Raw genomic sequence first — 19,926 nt, forward strand, 5'->3', positions numbered from 1 at the left:
GCTTGGCAGGGAGGAGCCGCCTTCCGGAGGCACCGGAGAGCCAGTGAGCGGCGCGCTTGCGGCGGCGAGCCCCAGCCATGGAGGAGCCGGCGCGGCGCAGGGGGGCAGCAGCCCTGCAAAGGCGGCGGCGCCGCTAGCGGGGAGCAGCCGCGCCCCCCCCGCCCCTCCTGCCCGGGCTGCGGCCCCGGGGGCTCCTGCAGCGGATGCATCGCGGGCGCCGGCCCCCGCCGCGCGCCCCCCGGCTCCCCCCTCGCCGCGCCCGGGCTCTGCGGCTCCAGGGCGTGTGAGCCGCCGCCGCCGCCGCTCCCGGAGCAGGCTCGGGGCCCCGCGCCCCGGCCGGAGGATGCTCGGCCTCTGAGGGCGGCCCGCTGCCCGCCGCGCCCGGCCGCTCGCCATGGGCAAGGACCAGGAGCTGATGCAGGCGGTGAAGGCGGAGGACGTGGGCACGGTGCAGAAGCTGCTGCAGCGGCCCAAGCCCGGCAAAGCCAGTGAGTGGCCCCGCGGGGCACCCCCGGGGCGGGGTGGGACGGGAGGGAGGAGGATTGCGGGGCAGGCTGGGCCGGATGGGGGGGGCTGTGCACCCCCCAGGGGAACTCAGGGGGCGGGGCGGGGAGAACCCCCCTCCCCGATCTGCCTGGTCTGGGGAGCAGCCCCCCGGGCTCGGGTGGCCCCTGGGGTCTACAGAGGCTCGTTGGGATTTTCTCCTCAATGAACCGATGTGCAGGGGGAGGGGGAGCCGGCGGGTATCTGTGCCCTGCTCCTTCCTGCCTGGGTGCCCAGCTGAGCTTGCAAGCCGGAGCTGTCAGGCTGGAGCGGGGTGCAGGGAGGGGAAAGCAGGCGCTCCGCTCTCCCTCTGGCTGGGATGGGGGTGATGGTGATGGTGCTCCTTGCAACAGTGACTAAATCCCAGAGCCGCCCTCTCACTCGGCTGCTGCATGTTCCCTGGGGTCACTCTGTTGCCAGTGCAGTACCGTGGCTGTGGGGTTGCATTCCCCCCGGCCTTTTCCCGAGCCACTCGCCTGCCTTGCACATCCAGGATGATAGGATCCTTTATTTGATTGCAATTGGCTTCTGGGGCAGCTGGGCTTGGGGACTACTGCCCTGCACGGCCCTCTCATCTGAGAAACCCAGCCCCGAGTGGCACTGCAGCTGGGTTTTGCCCAAACATGGACTCGGGCATTCCTAAGTGCCTGGGAGCAGTGCTTAGAACTGTAGCCAAGTGCACAGGATACGCACCGTGGAAAATAATTCAGTGCTACTCGCCCAGTCACCCCCCTCCCCATCTATCCTCTGCCTCGTGTACACACACCCTTCGGCACGCCAGGCTCGCATCCAGCGGGTGGGAGCGAGATGCAGCAGGAGGCGAGGGTGTTTCTTCCACGCTTTAACCCCCCAAGCAAGCAGCCCCTCGGGCCCCCTGGTTCAAGCCGTAGCCCAGCCCAGTCCAGCAGAGCAATGGGGTGGCTCTAACATTTCAGGCTGCGATGGTATCAATAATGTAACAGCAGTGGTTTAGTGTTGGAGTGGAATTAATTGAGGGCGGGGAGAGTTTGAAGTGAAAAGGGGAAAAAATGAACCTTGAGCCTTTCGGCAAAGGAACAGCTCTTTGGGAGGGGGCTGATTGCAATAGGCTCCAGGCCGAGCAGGGCCCAGTGTTTGGGGAATCTCTGAATTTGGATTAGTGTTCATGAAAGTGAGGGATGCAGCCCTGGCTGGAACCAGGCGGGTGCTGTGTGGCCGTCGCCCTGCACCAGTCCTGACCACAACAACCTGCTCTAGTCTGTGGCGCAGAGCTCCGGCAATGCCCCTCAGTCCTGAGCTGCAACCCCACTGATGTCTTCTTAATCCTGACATCCCCATCCCCATCCCTAGCTATAGCTTTGCCAGCCCTGCCTTGCTGCTCCAGCCCTGCCCCCTGCAGCTCTGCCAACGCACCTCAGTCCTGACCTGCGGTTTGCCCTGTCTAATCCAATCCGGCCCCTCGCGAGCAGCAGTTATTTGTGCCATAGCTCTGTGGTGCCAACAAACACCCCCAGGGAGTTAAGCTGAGCCCCCCCACCCCCCCATTTGACTGGTGACCAAAGAAAACGCTCTTTTGATTGTTTCCCAAGATGGAGCTACAGGTGGGTGGAGGGGCAGGAATGTTGGGTGCCTTTCCGAGTTGGACACCTGGGGCCAGGTTTTCAGAGGTGCAGATTCTCTGTCGCTCCCATGGTTTTCAGTGCGAGCTCCGTGCAGGTGAAAACCAGGCCCATGGTGCACGCTGAATGAGTATGTCCTTATTTTATGAGGAATGAGGCCTCTCTAGTGGAATGGGGCGAGCATCAGGTTTGCATTCGGCTTTAACTCCCTGAACTGGGAGGTTCAAATCCCGGCAGGTTCAGCTTGGAACTTCACTCTCAGCAGCTAACTATGTATGGGTCTTTCAGAAGCCTGAAATGATACCCGCCCCCCCCCCCCAAAGAGCTCAATGCATTTAATTTAAAAAAAGAGAAGGTCAAGGGGTGACTTGATCACAGTCTGTAAGTACCTACATTGGGAACAAATATTTAATACTAGGCTCTTCAGTCTAGCAGAGGAAAGTATAACACAGTCCAATGGCTGGAAGTCGAAGCGAGACAGATTCAGATCGGAAATAACGCGTAAATTTTGTGGATTCTCCATCCCTGACAATTTTTAAGTCAAGAGTGGATGATTTTCTAAAAGATCTGCCCTAGGAATTATTGTGGGGACATTCTCTGGCCTATGCTATACAGGGGGGTCAGATTGGAGGATCACAGTGTTCCCATTTGGCCTTGGAATCCAGGACTCTCTAAACAGGGTCTTGTCCCCAGTTTCCACTGAGTGGGACATGTCCTGGTGCCTATCAGTGTTGGAGGTGGAGTCACGTGGCAGGGTGCGGTTCTGCCGGGCTGGCCAGGGGATGCACGATTTGCTTGGCTGGGCAGACTAAGCCATTGAACCTCACATGGTCGTAAGTTTGATGAACACTTGACACGCTCTGAACTAGCGCTGAGGTGTCAGCCCACAGGTCCAACGGCTTTTGATTAGATTCGGTGATGAAATAAATGACTTTATGGAGCCTGGAGTGTCGAGGAGAATTTGGTCCTGGTGCATGTTACATAGGGGCCAGATGTTGAGCGCTATGAACCTCTGCAGCTCATTCTGTCTCAGCACTGTCTACTGTATTCACCACCATGTACAGTGTAGCTATTTCTTCCCTTGAACTAAACTAGCTACCGTGACTCTCCATATAGGTGTAGTTATGAAGTACTCAAAACTTATTGACAGGTTTCAGAGTAGCAGCTGTGTTAGTCTGTATTCGCAAAAAGAAAAGGAGGACTTGTGGCAGCTTAGAGACTAACCAATTTATTCTCTAAGGTGCCACAAGTACTCCTTTTCTTTTTGCGAAATTTAGAAGGGTTGTTACAAAATCCAAGGCCAGCAGGAATGTTTTGGGATTGTTTGAAATTCCAATAGATAGCATGTTGTTCATGAATCGACCCTGCTGATGTAGTGTGTGCAATCCAGACATTGCGGAATTGATTGGAAACAAGAGTGAAACTAACCAGCCTGGTTTCGTTGCCCCGCCTGGGAGAACTGCAGAAAGTAAATAAATGAGACAGAATGAAAAGTACATTTGATTTTTTTAAAACAGTTTTTTTGTGATCATCTGAGAGGTGGCGAGGGAGGTGGAAGAGGCAGTCATGTGTTTTTCAATATGGTTTCTCGCCTGAAAGGGTCTCTTGAAGTAAGAGCTGCCAAGACATGTGCCTGTGTTTGTTTACTATACTGTATAAACTCACAGGATCTTGAAATTGCTCTGCCAAAATCTCAGCCTGAAGGGATGCTCTGATTTGTGGCGTAATGGTAAGAGCGAAATAGTTTTGATCGAGCCAGAGCCAGAGACGGATGTTTGTTCTTGTTTGGTTGCAGATGGTACCCTCCTGCGCTGGGGGGGAAGGTTTGGCTTCACAGCACTGTTTGATGGGGAATGGGGGGGTCTCAATAGAGGGAGACTGTAACAAATGTGAGATGTTACAGCATTGTCTCATGTCAAATACTCTACAGCTCCCACCACTCTAGGGGTCAAGCAAGATGGATCTGTTCCTATGGGAGTGTTTAATTTGGTTCACTCTTCAACCTGCACAAACTCTGTTTCAGTGCACGGGGAGGCAGATTGTGTAGACTGCATAGAGCCCCCGGCATATGTTGTTATCTCCTAAAGTCTTTGCCCTTCTCTCTGTGCTGCTGCCCGTGTAGTTGATTGTGGCGAGCGGCCACCCGCAGATGTGCTGGAGCAGGAATAGCTTTCCCATTATGGGATCTCCTGATTTCTAGCACTGCAGATTGCTTGTGGAGCAGGCTGGCTCGGCAGAGCAAGCCACGCTGGAAATCGAGGCTCGAGACGCTTTTCAGGGGAACACATATGCAGATTGCAGATTTACTGTAAGCCACTAACATGCAGCTAGAATTCACCAGAGCCGGAGTGCAGGAAATTGATTCCCATTTCAGATGCTGAGATTTTGTGTGCTTTGCACAAGCAACAGGCATAGAGGGACAGATCCTAAAGCCCCTGATAATGGTCAGAGGCTTTCGGGGCTTTCCTCGTGAAAGCCGGGTGTGAGGAATGAGCCAGTGCTGGGACATGTATGATTGTTCCTGTTTCATATCTCGTTCGCAGTATTGAGACGGGGGAGTTGGCTCTGCCATGCACCTGGCAACAGGGAGCTAACTCCTGCCTCAGGTCTGGGGCAGCCCCTGCCCACGCAGGTGGAAGATACCAGGGTAATGAAGCATTGCTCCTCCTTGAGGCATCAGGAAGCCCTGGCCTTCTGTTAAACACAAGGGAGAATGAGTGCAGAGAGCAGCTAAGCCAGGAGCCTCATGCTAGGTTACAAGGTGCTATTGTGGTAGCACTAAGGTACACAGACCACAGCCCCATTGTGCTAGGTGCTGTACAAACACAGAACAACAAAGACAGTCTCTCCCCGTTGTACTCAGGTTCTTCTATTGCGCCTATCACTGTGCTATCATAGAATCATAGGGCTAGAAGGGACCACCAGGGTTATGTAGTCTAACCCCCTGCCAAGATGCAGGATTTGTTGTGTCTAAACCATCCAGGACAGATGCTGTCCAGCCTCCTTTGGAAAACCTCCAGTGAAGGAGCTTCCACGACCTCCCGAGGTGTCTGTTCTATTGGCCGACTGTTCTTACAGTTAGATTAAATCTCAGGAAAAACTCCCTAACTCGGCTGTGCTGTAGTTTGAACCCTTTGGCTCTTGTCCTGCCCGCCGTGGCAAGAGAGAACAACTTTTCTCCATCCTTTTTATGGCAGCCTTTCAAGTATCTGAAGACCGCTATCCTATCCCCCCTTAATCTCCTCTTTTCAAACTAAACATACCCTGGCTGTGACACCAAAAGAACCTTTGCGTTTTCTGCTTGTGTAAAGCCCTGTGGGTTTTGTAAGAAATCTGTTTAACTCCCAGCCCTTACAGTCAGTGCCTGGGAGCAGAGCCCCCTCTGTGTAATATTCTTACTGTCAGACCATGCTGGCTGACTCTGCCCCTTTAATTGTCTTAAAGCTGCTAGCAATCTCTTTAAAGCTTGCCCGAGCAGCTTAAGCGTGATATCACTAACGGGAGCAGTCCAGGCTGTATCGGGGCAACTGAGATGGGCATTATTATTATTATTGTTGGTGCTTCAAATGTAGGCCCCATGTTGGCATTTCGGCAGTCCGCCCACTCAGCCCCGTGGAGAGCTCTGAGCTGATAGGCAAGCGACCAGGCGAGTAAGGCCTTACGCTTCTGCAAGCGATGGCATCTGGCAGAGAGCTGGTTGGGGTAAGAGCTGATGGGACGTCCCGAGGGGGAATTCATCACGCAGCATGGGCACGCTGGAGTCAGGAGAAAGCTTTGCTGCTGGTCATGCCAAACAAGATTTGTCATACAAACAAATCCCAATAGGTGGGAACTCCCTTTTCTTCCTGCCCGCTCCTCTCCCGAGAGCGGGTTGCTGGTTGCGCCTAGTTTTCATAGAGTGGAGCAAGGTGTAGCTGCTGCATCAGGATGCAGCGGTGCATTGTGGGTTATGTAGTCTCCGCAGGCCGCACTTGTGTGCTAAAGAATTCCTCTGCCTGTGTCCTCTTGCTCTGGCCACCCCTGGCTGCTGCTGCTAACTTTGTTGTCGCCCGTTCAATAGCCACTCTGACTTGTATGTGACTTTAAACTACATCCTGGGGGAGGGAGGGCACCGCCCGCGAGCAGTCATGCTTGCCACGGAAAGCAGAGTGCAGAATTATCCGTCTGCGTGGGCGCTCGCCGGGTGAGTTTGTATCTTGTAAGATGGAGACAGTATTTCCTAACTGCTCTGGTTAAAGGCATTTCATCCACCAAACGGAATAATTCATGAAGGCTTATAAATATACAAATTTACCTCCAGCCCTCCCCTTCCCTGTGGGACCCAGATCGCTGATAAATATGGCACTTACATCCTGCAAGACTGCATTTCCCCAGCAGAACCCGTAGTCGGGAGGGGACGTGAGGGATGCTCCCCTTGCAGGGAGAGGAAAGCGCATGCATTTGCCTTTTGGAGCTGGTAGCTGCGGGTGGATAGGGGAGGGAAATAGGCAATGGAATAGCAATATAGTAATGCTGCTTGTGCCTGGGGGCTTTTTTTAGTGTGCTTTGTGTGGCTTGGTTCTTTTACCTGCACCATTCCCGCTGCAACAGTGGTTTCTCTTCTGGAACCTAAACGCTTCTGCTGGGCCATGCGTGAGACAGCAGGAGAGACCCTCTCTTGGGAATCTGACCTATCCTTGCAGTCCTCCAGCTGGAAATGGGTTTCTTCTGGCAGGGCGTCTTGACAGGTCTCGGGACTAGGAATGGCAGGGGATATGTAGCTTTCCACCTCCTGCGACGCTGGCTCCGATCTGGACCAAGGCGGGAGGGGCAGAAAGTGACTCCCACTCTGATGGCTGTTTGGCCCTATGTGAAATGAGTTACTGGGTCTCAGTCCAGGTGCGGCAGGTGTTCACTTGACAGGAACCACTCATGCAGTTGGCACTGATGATTGGTGGATTCTGGGGAGCAAGAAGCAGTTCACACCATTAACCGGAGTCCTTCCAGGGAAGAGTAAAGCCGCCTTGGGCCCGATCCAAGGTCAATGGGAGTCTCTCTGCTGGCAGGGGGCAGTGTATGGGGAAGGGAGCCTGCCACAGTACCAGCTGGGCTTTGCCTGGTCTGTGCATGGAGACACTCCTTCTGTTTAAAGTGAAACTCTGCAGAGGACGAGCCCCTAGTTTGCTCCAGAACGTTCCCACGCTGTGAGAGGGGCTCAGTGCACGTACCTGACCAGGTAGCCCCGACATGAAAGACCATCCTTGTGCCAGTTCATAAAAGCCGCTTCCTCTTAGCTGGGGGCACCCGTATGTCCTCAAACCTCCTAGCAGCAGCACCTCCAGGCCAGTCCTGAAGCGGCGATAGGCCTTGCACTGCAGCTCCCTTCCAAACTGAGGCAGATTCCAGAACCCGGGTCCCTCCACTGTGACCTCCCTGTTCCTGGCTTGCTCAGGATTCGGTCCATGGACTGCATTTTGCCTGCTGTGATGCACCACAGGGAGAGAGGGGGAGTGCTGCTAGCCAGGACCCAGGTCATCCAGGGGTCTCTAGCCCAGCCCACCCCTTGTATTGCAGGTGGGGTACCAGTCTCTGCCTGACAGCAGACAGGAGGGGGGATTGCAGCACGTGTAGACAGAGCCGCTAGCTTTGCTCAAGCTGGCTCAGGTACCTAGAGCAATGAAGCTGCGGCAGAATGGGTGATCGCATCAGGTAGTGGCCCGAGCACGTACCCAGGGTCCTGGGTGGGCTTGAATTCAGGTGCCCTGAGCCACCATCTATGCCGCTGTGGCTTCCCTGCCAGTTTTAGTGAGCTGGCTAGATCAGAGCTAGCTTGGGTGTGTGTACCCGTGTTGCAGTCACACCCGCGCAGCGCGGTGCAGACATGCCCTTGGTGCTCACAGAGACAGTCCTGAGAGCTGATCAGAGAGCAGTGCTCTGTTCGGCCGATGAGGTGCTCTTAAAGGACCCTAGCAGCCCTCAGCCAGGTGGCCACCCCCAGCGTTCATCTCTTCAAATCCCCTCCTGCGGGCAAGCACGCACAGCTGGCGTTTCCATGGCAATGCCCAGCTGTGTGTTGGAGTGAGGCTCTGCCCCCTCACTGATTCTTTCTCTTCCTGTATTTTTTTAAATATGCCCAAATCCTCCTCTGCTAAAAACTCAGCCCTCCAGTTTCTCAGTCAGGGAGTGTCCTGTATTTTTGAAGAGACCAGGCCGGTCACCTGGTAGATATCCACGCCCCTGACTACGCATTTAATCAGGTCCGCAGGCCACTTCTGCAAACAGCCAATTAGTGGATGGCTGATCCTATGTGCAGCGGGTACTTACCCAACCCGAGACATGTGGCTTCCCACCAGACTTCACGAGTTCTGAAGGCTGGAGGTAAATTATATGCCGGTTCATGTTTTCCATAAGCCACTTGTGTGCTCAGCGAGGGGTCTTTGCAATGGAGCAATCCTTGTATTGCAGCCCCAAGATAACTGGAGATACACACACATGCTTTCTCTTCAGTCTGTTGATCTCAGTGGTAAGACCCGCCCACACCAGTAGCATCTTTCTGCTGGAAGAATGGGGGTTTCCAGTTCTCTTGTGCAAATGTCAGGAGATAGCAGCGGTCTTGCCACCCAGGCTTGTGAATGGATCTTGGCTTGTCTAGCTCCCTGCGGGATGCCTCTCACCCACCTCTGCTGGCCAGAGTCAGGGTTCAGCCTTTGCTCGTCTTCTGATGACTCATGTCAACAGGTTGCTGAGGATTCGCTCTCCCGGGTTGACTTTCCGTTCAGTGTTGAACTGAGAGCCCTTCGGGCAGCCTGGAGCACAGGTGCATTTCTTATTTGTGTGGGGATAGCACCAAGGAGCCCCAGGCACGGGCCAGAGCCCCGATGCTAGGGGCCGTACAAACCCAGAACCAAGAGACAGTCCCTGCCACAGGGAATTGAGACTGGAGAAGAGTGGTGGGAAGGAGCCTGTCACTGGGTGTCCCCGGCGTGCCGCACTGCCTGGCTTGTCTGTTGGTCTCTTAGTCACAAACGCGCAACAGGTTGTTACCTTGTCACCATGTGGGTGTTTGTTCTTCATTTCCCAGCTATGTCAGAGTGCACTGCAGGCTTAGAGCAGTCCTCAGCCCCGGCTCACCCTCGGAGCTTGCTCCGTTCCTCCCACTTACTGAACTCCTTTCTCATTAGCCCAGCAATGGCCACCCCAGAGTCAGGAATCCCCAGCAGAGACTGGGTTTGGCTTCAGTGAAGCCTGCACTCCTCCCAGTGCTGCAGCCACCGCAGTGCTACTGACCCAGAACCGCAGTGCTCGGGTTAGTCAAAGCCAAGCTGGCCAGAGCACTGGAGACCGCAGCTGTAGGGACCAGTCCTGCACTGGTCCCTGGGAGACGGGGCGAGATCACCTGAGAGGGCCGGGTGGCTTGCTACATGTGATTGTTACCCGAGCACCTTGCTGTCATTAGTGTGTTTATCCACCCAATGCCTCTGCGGTAGGGCAGGACCATTGTCTCTCCAGGGGTCCCTGAAGCACAGGCCCGAGGAAGTGACTTGCCTGGGGCCCACAGAGGGAGGGAGCATACCCCTGAGCCAGGAATTGAACCCAGATCTGCTGGGTCTCTGCCTAGTGCCCACCCTCCCTGCCCTAAGGTGACCACTCCTCTGGGCAGTGACATGCCTGCCGAGGTTGCTCAGTAAATAACCCGCTGGTAGGGTCTCTAACTGGAAGGGAGGGGTGCAGGGCAGGAGCTGTGATGGGGGAAGCAGTCTGGGGGCCTGTGCGTGAGATCAACTTTAGCACGTGATCCCCTAGTCCATAGCCCCCTCTCGACTGGTCCCCGCTCCAGCTCGGCAGGGCCTTGGCCTGGCGGCTCCCTACTATTGCCAGAGAAAGACCCTTTTACTCTCTGCTGCTCCTCTGCCGACGGGCCTGGAAGAGCTGTGATGGGAGCTGGCGGCCAGGGAGACCTCTCTCCGTAAAGCAGTCCAGGGCCGGCTCCGTGTCCCGCATCCTCAGAGACTCGCAGGCACTTGGAGCCGCGCACGGATCTTAAGCGAGCGAGAGAGGGCGGGGGAGGCGTTGAGCCACAGGAGGAAACGTAAATAGTGTAGTAGGTGCAAGCTAATGTTATTCCAAAGGAGGCTGCCAAGCGTGAGCTGCCTGCGCTGCGAACATGCGTCCTCGCTCTCTTTCCACTGGGTCCCAGCCGAAGGAAAACCAGCCCCGTCCCTTCCCCTCGCTGCCCGCCCCAACCCTTCACAATCTTTGGGGCTAATTTCCCATCTGCAGAGAGACCCTCTTCTGTTTTTACAGGGAAGATTTGAGAACTCAGCTTTGGATCTGGATAATGTCCTCTTCGTAAGGGGTTTAATAAATCAGATTTTTAAAAAATCCCTTCATGAATGAACACAGGTTGCCATGGCGACCCGGGGCCCAGGTTAGCGTGCAGAGTGAAATACTTCAGTTCAGCGACGCGTCTGGGGCATGGCGAACGGCTGGCGAACGCAGGGCGTAATTCCCCGGCATCCAGAATGAATTAGGTTGTCTGAAAGGTACGCGGACGGAGACTCGAGCGCTTGGCAGCAAGTTGTTTTTCCTCCCCTCTAAATCAACTTACCGGATAATTGCAGTGACTTGGCAGTTTTACGTAAACACTCATCACTTCTGCTCCCTGTCTTTGCACCTCAGCATCAGGAGACAAGAGAGAGGATTTCCGCTGCCCTGGCCAAGGGCTGCATGTGTGACGGGGATGTAGGCCACCCAGGAAGTGCCAGCTCGGGTTATTTCGCGTGTCAGATGATGTTTAGCTAGAGTGTTGCTGCTGTTGTCTCTTTGCACCCCCGCCGTATCCGGCTCCCAGAAGTCCTCGGCTCTTAGCTATTGTGGGGAACACAAGATTCTCCCTGGCTCTGCCCAAATAAGGAAAAGGGCTGAAGAGGTCAATGGAAAACTCCCCTTACTGGTGTCTGTGGCTTTGCTAAGGAAACTTGTTGCTCATGGATAATTGGCACTATATTATCCAAATTGGCACTATATTGGCAAACAAAACTGACTTCCCAGGGACGGCCTGGCCAGTTGGCCCTGCTGGCTGGTTGCCTGATTTGAAAACCCAACGCCACTTCTGATGGTCACAGGCTTTTGGCTGGTGCCTAGCGCATCCCGACTGCTTCAGGAGGAAGGAGTCTCCGCAGGGAGCACCGATATTCGAAGGGGTTGTACTTGAGTCCCTTGTACTTGATTTCTGTCTGCCCAGAGCTGCTGTGTCATGAACTGACTAGCTCCAGAGCCTGTGCTTTGTGTAACGAGCCAAGGGCAGGTCAAGCCAGTGTCTCTTTCCAAGACACATTCATGTGTGTGTTATTCTTGTGGGGAAGTCTGTGCTCCTGACTGCTGAGAGCAGCCGTGCTGTTGTGTGCATGTCCAGGGAAGGTGCATGTCAGCCCCTCTTTAACTGTGCAGGGCCCAGGCCTTCAGTGCGTGCTGGGGGTGACTGGCACCTGTGCAGTGATGAGCTGCCAAAACCTTAACAACCGGTTCCCGATACAAAGTTTTGATTTAAGGGATGTGCCCCAGCATGTATTTTTTGTACCAACAGGGTTACCATACGTCCGTATTTTCCCAGGAGGAATTTTTAAAATTTAAAAATCCTCCTGGACGGTGATTTAAGAATCAAAAAGCCTGACCTGTCCGGGAAAATACGGGTGTGTGTTAACCCTGCCTAAAATTCTTTGTTAAAAAGATGGGCCTGAACTAGAAACGAGCTCCGTTTCACAGGTGTGGGTCCCCGCCACGCCCTGGGGGTGTGCTGGGGGGACCAGATGTCCCGATTTTATAGGGACAGTCCTGGTTTTGGGGTCTTTTTCTTATATAGGCTCCTATTACCCCCTACCCCCGTCCTGATTTTTCACACTTGCTGTCTGGTCACCCTAGGGTGTGCACTTGTGTGGGTCCCAGCTGCTCTCTGCCCCCCTCATTGAAGCAGGTAAAGTGAGTCGCAACCCTGTTTTAATGGACTCACAAGGGCTGGCTTAGATTTGCTGGGGATTGAAACCAAAGCCGGAGCCCCACCGCCCAGGACTGAAGCCCAAGGGCTTAAGCCCTGGGTGGAAGGGCTCAGGTTACAGACCCCCTGCCTGGGGCTCCTTCCCCCTTGCCCAGGGTGGTGGGGCTTGGACTCTGGCTTTGGCCCCTTACCCTGGGGCAGTGGGGCTCGGGGGGCCGGGGCTCAGGCTTCCAAGTCACAGGGTTTGATGAAATACATCCTAGAACACTCAAGGAGCTGACTGAGGAGATATCTGAGTCATTAACGATTATCTTTGAAAAGTCATGGAAGATGGGTGAGATTCCAGAAGACTGGAAAAGGGCAAATACAGTGCCAATCTATAAAAAGGGAAATAAGGACAACCCAGGGAATTACAGACCAGTCATCTTAGCTTCAGTGGCCGGAAAGATAATGGAGGAAATAATTAAGCAATCAGTTTGCAGACACCTAGAAGATAATAAGGTGATAAGTAACAATCAGCATGGATTTATTAAGAACAAATGGTGTCAAACCAACCTAGTAGCTTTCTTTGACAGAGTAACAAGCCTTGTGGATAGGACGGAAGTGGTAGATGTGGTATATCTTGACTTTAGTAAGGCTTTTGATACGGTCTCACACGACCGTCTCATAAACAAACTGGGGAAATACAACCTAGATGGAGCTACTATAAGGTGGGTGTAGAACTGGTTGGAAAACTGTTCCCAGAGAGTTATTGTCAGTAGTTCACAGTCAAGCTGGAAGGGCATATCGAGTGGGGTCCTGCAGATATTGGTTCTGGGTCTGTTCAATATCTTCATCAATGATTTAGATAATGGCATAGAGAGTACACTTATAAAGTTTGCGGACAATAGCAAGCTGGGAGGGGTTGCAAGTGCTTTGGAGGACAGGATTAAAATTCAAAATGATCTGGACAAATTGGAGAGATGTTCTGAAGAAAATAGGATGAAATTCAATAAGGACAAATGCAAAGTACCTCACTTAGGATGGAACAATCAGTTGCACACACACACAATGGGCAATGACTGCCTAGGAAGGAGTACGGCGGAAAGGGATCTGGGGGTCATAATGGATCACAAGCTAAATATGAGTCAAAACATCATTCTGGGATATATTAGCAGGAGTGTTGTAAGCAAGACACGAGAAGTAATTCTTCTGCTCTACTGTGCACTGATTAGGCCTCAACTGGAGTACTGTGTCCAGTTCTAGCGCCACATTTCAGGAATGATGTGGACAAATTGGAGAAAGTTCAGAGAAAAGCAACAAAAATGATTAGCGGGCTGGGAAACGTGACCTGTGAGGGAAGATTGAAAATACTGGGTTTGTTTAGTCTGGAGAAGAGAAGACTGAAGGGAGACATGATCACAGTTTTCAAGTACATAAAAGGTTGTTATTAAAAGGAAGGAGAAAAATTATTCTCTTTAACCACTGAGGATAGGACAAGAAGTAATGGTTTTAAATTGCAGCAAGGGTGGCTTAGGTTGGACATTAGGAAAAACTTCTTAACTGTCAGGGTGGTTAAGCACTGGAATAAATTTCCTAGGGAGGCTGTGGAATCTCCATCATTGGAGATTTTTAAGAGCAGGTTAGACAAACACCTGTCAGGGATGGTCTAGACAATACTTAGCCCTGCCACGAGTGCAGGGGACTGGACTAGATGACCTCTCCAGGTCCCTTCCAGTCCTATGATTCTATGATCCACCCCTGTTGTCCAGTCCCAGCTTCTGGCAGTTGGAGATTTAGGGACACCCAGAGCACAGGGTTGCGTCCCTGACCATCTTGACTAATAGCCATTGATTGGCCCCATCCTCCATGAATTTCTCTAATTTTTTTTTTGAACCTAGTTATGCTTTTGGCCTTCACAACATCCCCTGGCAATGAGTTCCCCAGTTGATTGTGCATTGTGTGAAGAAATACTTCCTTATGTTTTTTTTAAACCCACTGCCTATTAATTTGATGAGGTGATCCCTAGTTCTAGTGTTATGTCAAAGGGTAAATATCACTTCCTGATTCATTTTCTCCACACCAGTCATGATTTTATAGACCTCTATTAGATCCCCCCTTTAGTCATCTCTTTTCTAAGCTGAACGGTCCTCGTCTTTTTAATCTCTCCTCAGATGGAAGTTGTTCCATACCCCTAATCATTTTGTTGCCCTTCTCTGACAGGTTTCAGAGTAACAGCTGTGTTAGTCAGTATTCGCAAAAAGAAAAGGAGTACTTGTGGCACCTTAGAGACTAACCAATTTATTTGAGCATAAGCTTTCGTGAGCTACAGCTCTCTTCATCGGATGCATCCGATGAAGTGAGCTGTAGCTCACGAATGCTTATGCTCAAATAAATTGGTTAGTCTCTAAGGTGCCACAAGTACTCCTTTTCTTTTTGCCCTTCTCTGTATCTTTTCCAATTCTAATATATCATTTTTGAGCTGGGGCGACCGTATCTGCACACAGTATTCAAGGTGCAGGCGTACCATGGATTTATATAGTGGCATTATGATATTTTCTGTCTTATTATCCCTATCTCTATCTCTTTCCTAATGTGCATTATTTTGCATTTATCAACTTTGAATTTCATCTGCCATTTTGTTGCCCAGTCACCCAGTTTTGTGAGATCCTTTTGTAACTCTTTGCAGTCTGCCTGGGACTTAACTATTCTGAGTAATTTTGTACTGCCTGCAAAGTTTGCTACCTCACTGTTCACCCCTTTTCCCAGATCATTTGTAAGCATGTTGAATGGCACAGGTCCCAGTACAGATCCTTGGGGGACCCTGCTATTTACCTCTCCATTGTGAAAACTTGGAATGATGCAGAATCCTCCATGCCCATTGGTCGGTGGCAAGCACTTGTATGTGACAAGGAAAGATAGACTAACTCTGCCCTGGTCTATGCAGCTGGGGCTTCTGCAGTGGAGGTTAATGGGAAATGTGACCTCAAAAGGAGCGAGCATAGTCCCAAGTATGGGACTCGGAGCCAGGATTCCTGAGTTCTTTTGTGGCTCTGTGGCTGACTGGTGTGACCTTGGACCAGGTTGCTGCCACAGCGTTCTCAGAGCAGGCCCCTTCCTCCATGTAGAGTGTTCAGAGATAGCATCTTCCTTGGAGGAAGGCTCTGTTTTGAAATATGTCATGTTCTGTCTCTCTGGTGAGAGCTCCTTTCCTTTGTGGCTGGCAGTTAATTCTAGGTTTCTTGCCTGCATTTGATCACGTTAATAATCTCCTCCGATAACAGTATTTAATAAAACCAGGCTAATGTGGCATAGTTAAGAAATGTCAGATGTTTTATAGTTCAATTTTCATGCTGTAGAAGGCAGGGCACCAGCAAATCCAGCCGTGGTGTGGTATGCACAGAGCGTGCTGGGGTGAGAGGGTGTAGGAAAACCACTAGGGATGGTCCAAGGGTATTGTTCCTACGGATAAACTTTCTCTTACTTGCCCCGTAAAGCTGCTAGCACTCTGCAGGTGCTGGAAATGTAACTACTGTGAATGATATAAAGCGCCTCTCTTAACTGCCGTGGGCACCCAGCAATAGGTCACGCAGCAGATCTTATCTAAAAGGACGTTAAGGAGGCTCCTCAACCCACCCTAGAGAGAGAAAATAAACCCCCACTCCCGTCTCAGTCACAGGGATTCCAGACTTCCCTCCAGCACGGCTGACCAGGAGGGCGCAGCACCAATGCGTGGGCCCAAGGTGGGCTCCTGCTATTGTAGTGCCAAGGCTAGTGACTGTCTGCAGGGTTGGCAATAAAAAACATCTGACCCATGAGAGGAACTAAGCAATGCATTCATGTTCTCGCCATGGCGCTGTTGGGGAGCCATCACAGAACAGTGAGGTACCAGCCTGTCTCTAGGGACCTGATTCAAAATTCCAGGGGGATCGGTTTCTATTTGAAAACCCTGCATCCACTCCTGGGCATTTCCGTGCTAGAAAGATGTCACGTCAACAAGCCACAGGGAATTTGGAGAAGAGTGACAAAAGTGAGGAACAAGCTGGTGGGATTGACTCCTGTGGAGAGATTAGTAGACACTCACAAGGGTCCCTTTGGTTTTATAATCTGTGATAGTTTAGTGTCCCTAGCCTGGCCAGTTAATGGCTGGTGGGAGCCGATGATCATTGGGTTACGAAGATGCCTTCCCTCCCCTGGCAGGTGCTGTGTGATGACTGCAAACGGCAAACAACACTGAAAACAGGTAGAGATGTAGAACGGGGCTTCTAGATTTGATTGGCTGTCTGCTTCCTAATCTGATTCTAAGGGCTGGCTGGGATGAAGGGTGGGGGGAGAGAGGGGGAAGGAATAAAACTGAACAGAGTGAAATTTAGGAAATATCTCCAGCAGTGTGATCTCTGCATACTAAATGCCCTTCCAGGGAGAGGCCAGGCGTGGCCGTGTGCTGCGTGGAGTAGTCCTGCCCTGCCAGTCGACTGGCTCAGTAGATAACCCAGAAACTCATTTCCATCTCTCCCGCCTGCGAGTGCGGCGGGCTGGCCGCGTCCGGGCTGCATGCTGTTTGTCAGAAGGATGCTGCTCAGCTCACTGCCGTACTTAATGATGTGTCAACGTTTCCCTTATAAACCTCTTTGTGGGGTTTATAACCTGACTGTGAAGTCTTGTTCCAAGATGGAGCTTGGCAGGCTGGGAACACTCCTGCGTGCCAAGTTCCATTCTGGCCAGGAATTATTACTCAGCCTGGGGTGACATGTATTTATGTTACAGTTTTTGCTTCTCTATTTGGCCGTTCTGAAGTTGTAAACACGAAGCCTCTGCTTCCCTCCAGCATCTTTCCCCGCTGCAGCCCCCGCCAATGCTGGGAATCAGAATGTGGGCAAGGGCTGGCTAGCTTTTCCCGGTCCATCAGCACGAGTGGTTCGCCGGGAGTCTAGTGCTGGTGAAAGGTGCTCAAGTGCCAGCCCTGGACGCTGGAGCCCTTTAGTTATTCCCAGAACCAAGGATGGGCCAGGACCAAAGCCCAGGGTCTGAGCAAAACTGACCTTTGGGGGATTCCCAATCCCAGCCACCTGCTAGTTCTGTAACAAACTGAACTAAAGAAGGTTTCAGAGTAGCAACCGTGTTAGTCTGTATTCGCCAAAAGAAAAGGAGGACTTGTGGCACCTTAGAGACTAACCAATTTATTTGAGCATAAGCTTTCGTGAGCTACAGCAGATGCATCCGATGAAGTGAGCTGTAGCTCACGAAAACTTATGCTCAAATAAATTGGTTAGAATCTAAGGTGCCACTAGTACTCCTTTTCTTTTTGTGAACTAAAGAACTGGATCTTGCAAAATCTAGGTTCAAATATTGCAGCTGGGCCCCATCTCTCCATCACACAGGTGCAGCAAGGGCTGCCTCCCGAACTGCCCCTGCCAGGGCTTCTCTGTTAGGGGCAGCAAGTTCAGTCTCCATGGGCCTTCAGATCTCGGCCTCATTGCTGAGATTGCCAATGAGGGGTCCCACTAGCTAGGAACTTACATGACTCCCATCACACGACCTGAGCATCTCCTGGTGGTGTCTGGGATGGCCACCGAGAAGAGGGGTGAGACTTCCCAGCTTGTTGCACGTAGGTCTATCAAAGCGCTGGCTTTGTTCTGTCACTGCCTGCCTGGGCTGGGGCTGGACCAGCAGCCTGCAGGTGATGGGCTCTGCTTGGCGTTACTGACTGTCTGAACAGACACTGTCCATGTGCATTTTAAGCATGAAATACGCCTAGTTTGGATTAGCATTCTTGAAGCACGTTTCCTAATACCTTTGCTGCTGAGTCCAAAGCTGACAGTACCTGGTCTGCAGCAGCTATCCTTGCGCTCAGTAACAGCTCTCGTCCCACCCTGTGTTTGGATGCTGAGTCCAGTGTTATTCCTGTTGACCTGGGAAACCTGGGTTGTTATCCCCCAAGTCCCTCTGAGCAACCATGGGGATCTTTAAATGGTGTTTGGAAGCTGACAGGAGGGAGCACAGATTGCTGACGAGAGGTCAGAGTGCTTCCCAGTAACACTGCACCAGCACTGGGTATGTGCCGCGATCCTGAGGCTTCATTTGAGCTGGTGCCCTTCTGGCCCAGAGGAGACCCTGCCACTAACCAAGCCTAGGCCTGTTAGCACGGGGACTGTGCGTTCTGTGATCAGTCTGATCCTGCCAGGCAGATAGGAGTGATGGTCTGGGGCCATTCTTGGGTAACTGGGCAGGTTCAGAAGTGTCTCTGCTGATGCAGGCCTGGTAGGTGAGCAGCAGGTGTTGGGAAAGCTGCTCAGGCAAACATTTAATAGGCCAGAGTGACTTTGGGGAATAAAATTTGCCTGAATTTGCCTGAGAATTTGCCCTCCGATATTAACCCGGAACAACTCCAGTTTCTACCCTAAAGCTGCCTCCTGTGTACTGCTCATTTTGAAAGGCTCCTGGAACCCTTTCAGCAGGAGAGATTTCTGCCTCTGCTGGAGGGGTGAACGTAGAGGGACGCTGCCATGTTAAGAATTCGGCACCTACAGACAAGTTTCCATTGTTGGTGCCCCAGGACCAGGGTGGAACGAAGAGGGAATTTCACTGGAGGCTCCGCTCTGAACGTGCAATCACCGTTTCTGGCTCAGGTTTTATTGCAGGGTTTCGGGATGAACCCAGTTCAACCCCAGTTTGGCCAGAGTCTCTAGCGCCATATAGCAGCTGTGCTGCCCTGGGCTCCCTGCTGGTTTAGAAGGAGGATGGTGATTTTTAATATTTGGATTGTCGTAGCGTCTCCAGGCCTCAGTCTGAGGCTGGGCTCTTCAGCGCTAGGTGCTGTACACATGCACAACAGAAGGCGCTTACAAGCCAGCAGTATGATGAGGAGACAGGTGGCTACACCAAGCAGAGTGGAGAGCACAACAGAACTGCGAGCCAGTCACCGCGGCACAGCTGACTAGCTCCTGTCGAGTGTTCTGTAAGCGTGGCCGCAGGGGGGAATTTTAAGATACAATGCCGGAACATTGTCTACACTAAGGCTTGCACCAATGCAGCCGGGCAGGTGGGATCTTTTTGGTGCAGTTCCCACCCAGGTACAGGCATGAGTAATGTCTGCTTTGCTAAGGGGTTGAGCCCAGATATGTTCAGTGACACCTTGTTAGGTCCCAGCTGGGAGTGCCTCCCTGGGATTCTGAACCCTGGCTGGGAATGAACTCCCCAAACCCTAGGCTGTTGGCCGGCTCAGCAGGGCCTCCTCCTCAGGACCCAGGACAGGTGCAGCAGGGTCTTGGGCTCATCTCCAGGGGCTCCATACGCCCCCTTTCACCTATTGGGTTGCTAAATCCACCTGAGAGGATGGAAAAAGAAATCCGATGTCCTGTTTGCCATGAATGCAGCTGCTTGCGCTTTGGTTCTCACTCCTCTTGGGAACGAGGACTGGTCAGTTTAATTTTCTCCTTGTGGACAGCCTCTCTTCCTGCTTCCCTTGCATTAGCACAAGGCTGTTTTACTTGGGATTCATGTTTAACCCTTCTGTCACGGAGTCCCTGGGCGATGCTCTGGAACTGCTCCCCATGAAGCCAGTCAGGACTCTGGGGCAGTCGCCTTTCTGTGAGCAGCCTGTCTTCAGGACACACAGCTCACCCAGCTTCCACCTTCCTGGGTCTGACCTCGGAGCATTCAGCCTCCTCTGCCCCTCTGTGCGCTTCCCACAGCGAGTCCGCTCAGGCGGGTTCCTGGGGAAGCCAGAGGGTCCTGCACCCCAGCTTCACAGTCAGACGTGACTCTCAGCCAGCCAGTAAAACAGAAGATTTATTAGACGACAGGAACATGGTCTAACACAGAGCTTGCAGG

General features: G+C 52.4%; 1 protein-coding gene across 1 annotated transcript in view; it reads left to right on the top strand.

The window, feature by feature from the left end:
- The first annotated feature begins 336 nt into the window (after positions 1-336).
- CASKIN1 (CASK interacting protein 1) overlaps positions 337-19,926 on the top strand; it is a 169,478-nt gene continuing 149,888 nt past the window's right edge. Inside the window, 1 exon segment of the mRNA XM_074965006.1 lies at positions 337-488. Coding sequence (XP_074821107.1) covers positions 395-488 — 94 coding nt within the window. The 5' untranslated portion in view covers positions 337-394.

The sequence above is a fragment of the Natator depressus genome, chromosome 10 (genome assembly GCF_965152275.1).
Source record: "Natator depressus isolate rNatDep1 chromosome 10, rNatDep2.hap1, whole genome shotgun sequence".
Classification (NCBI taxonomy): Eukaryota; Metazoa; Chordata; order Testudines; family Cheloniidae; genus Natator; species Natator depressus.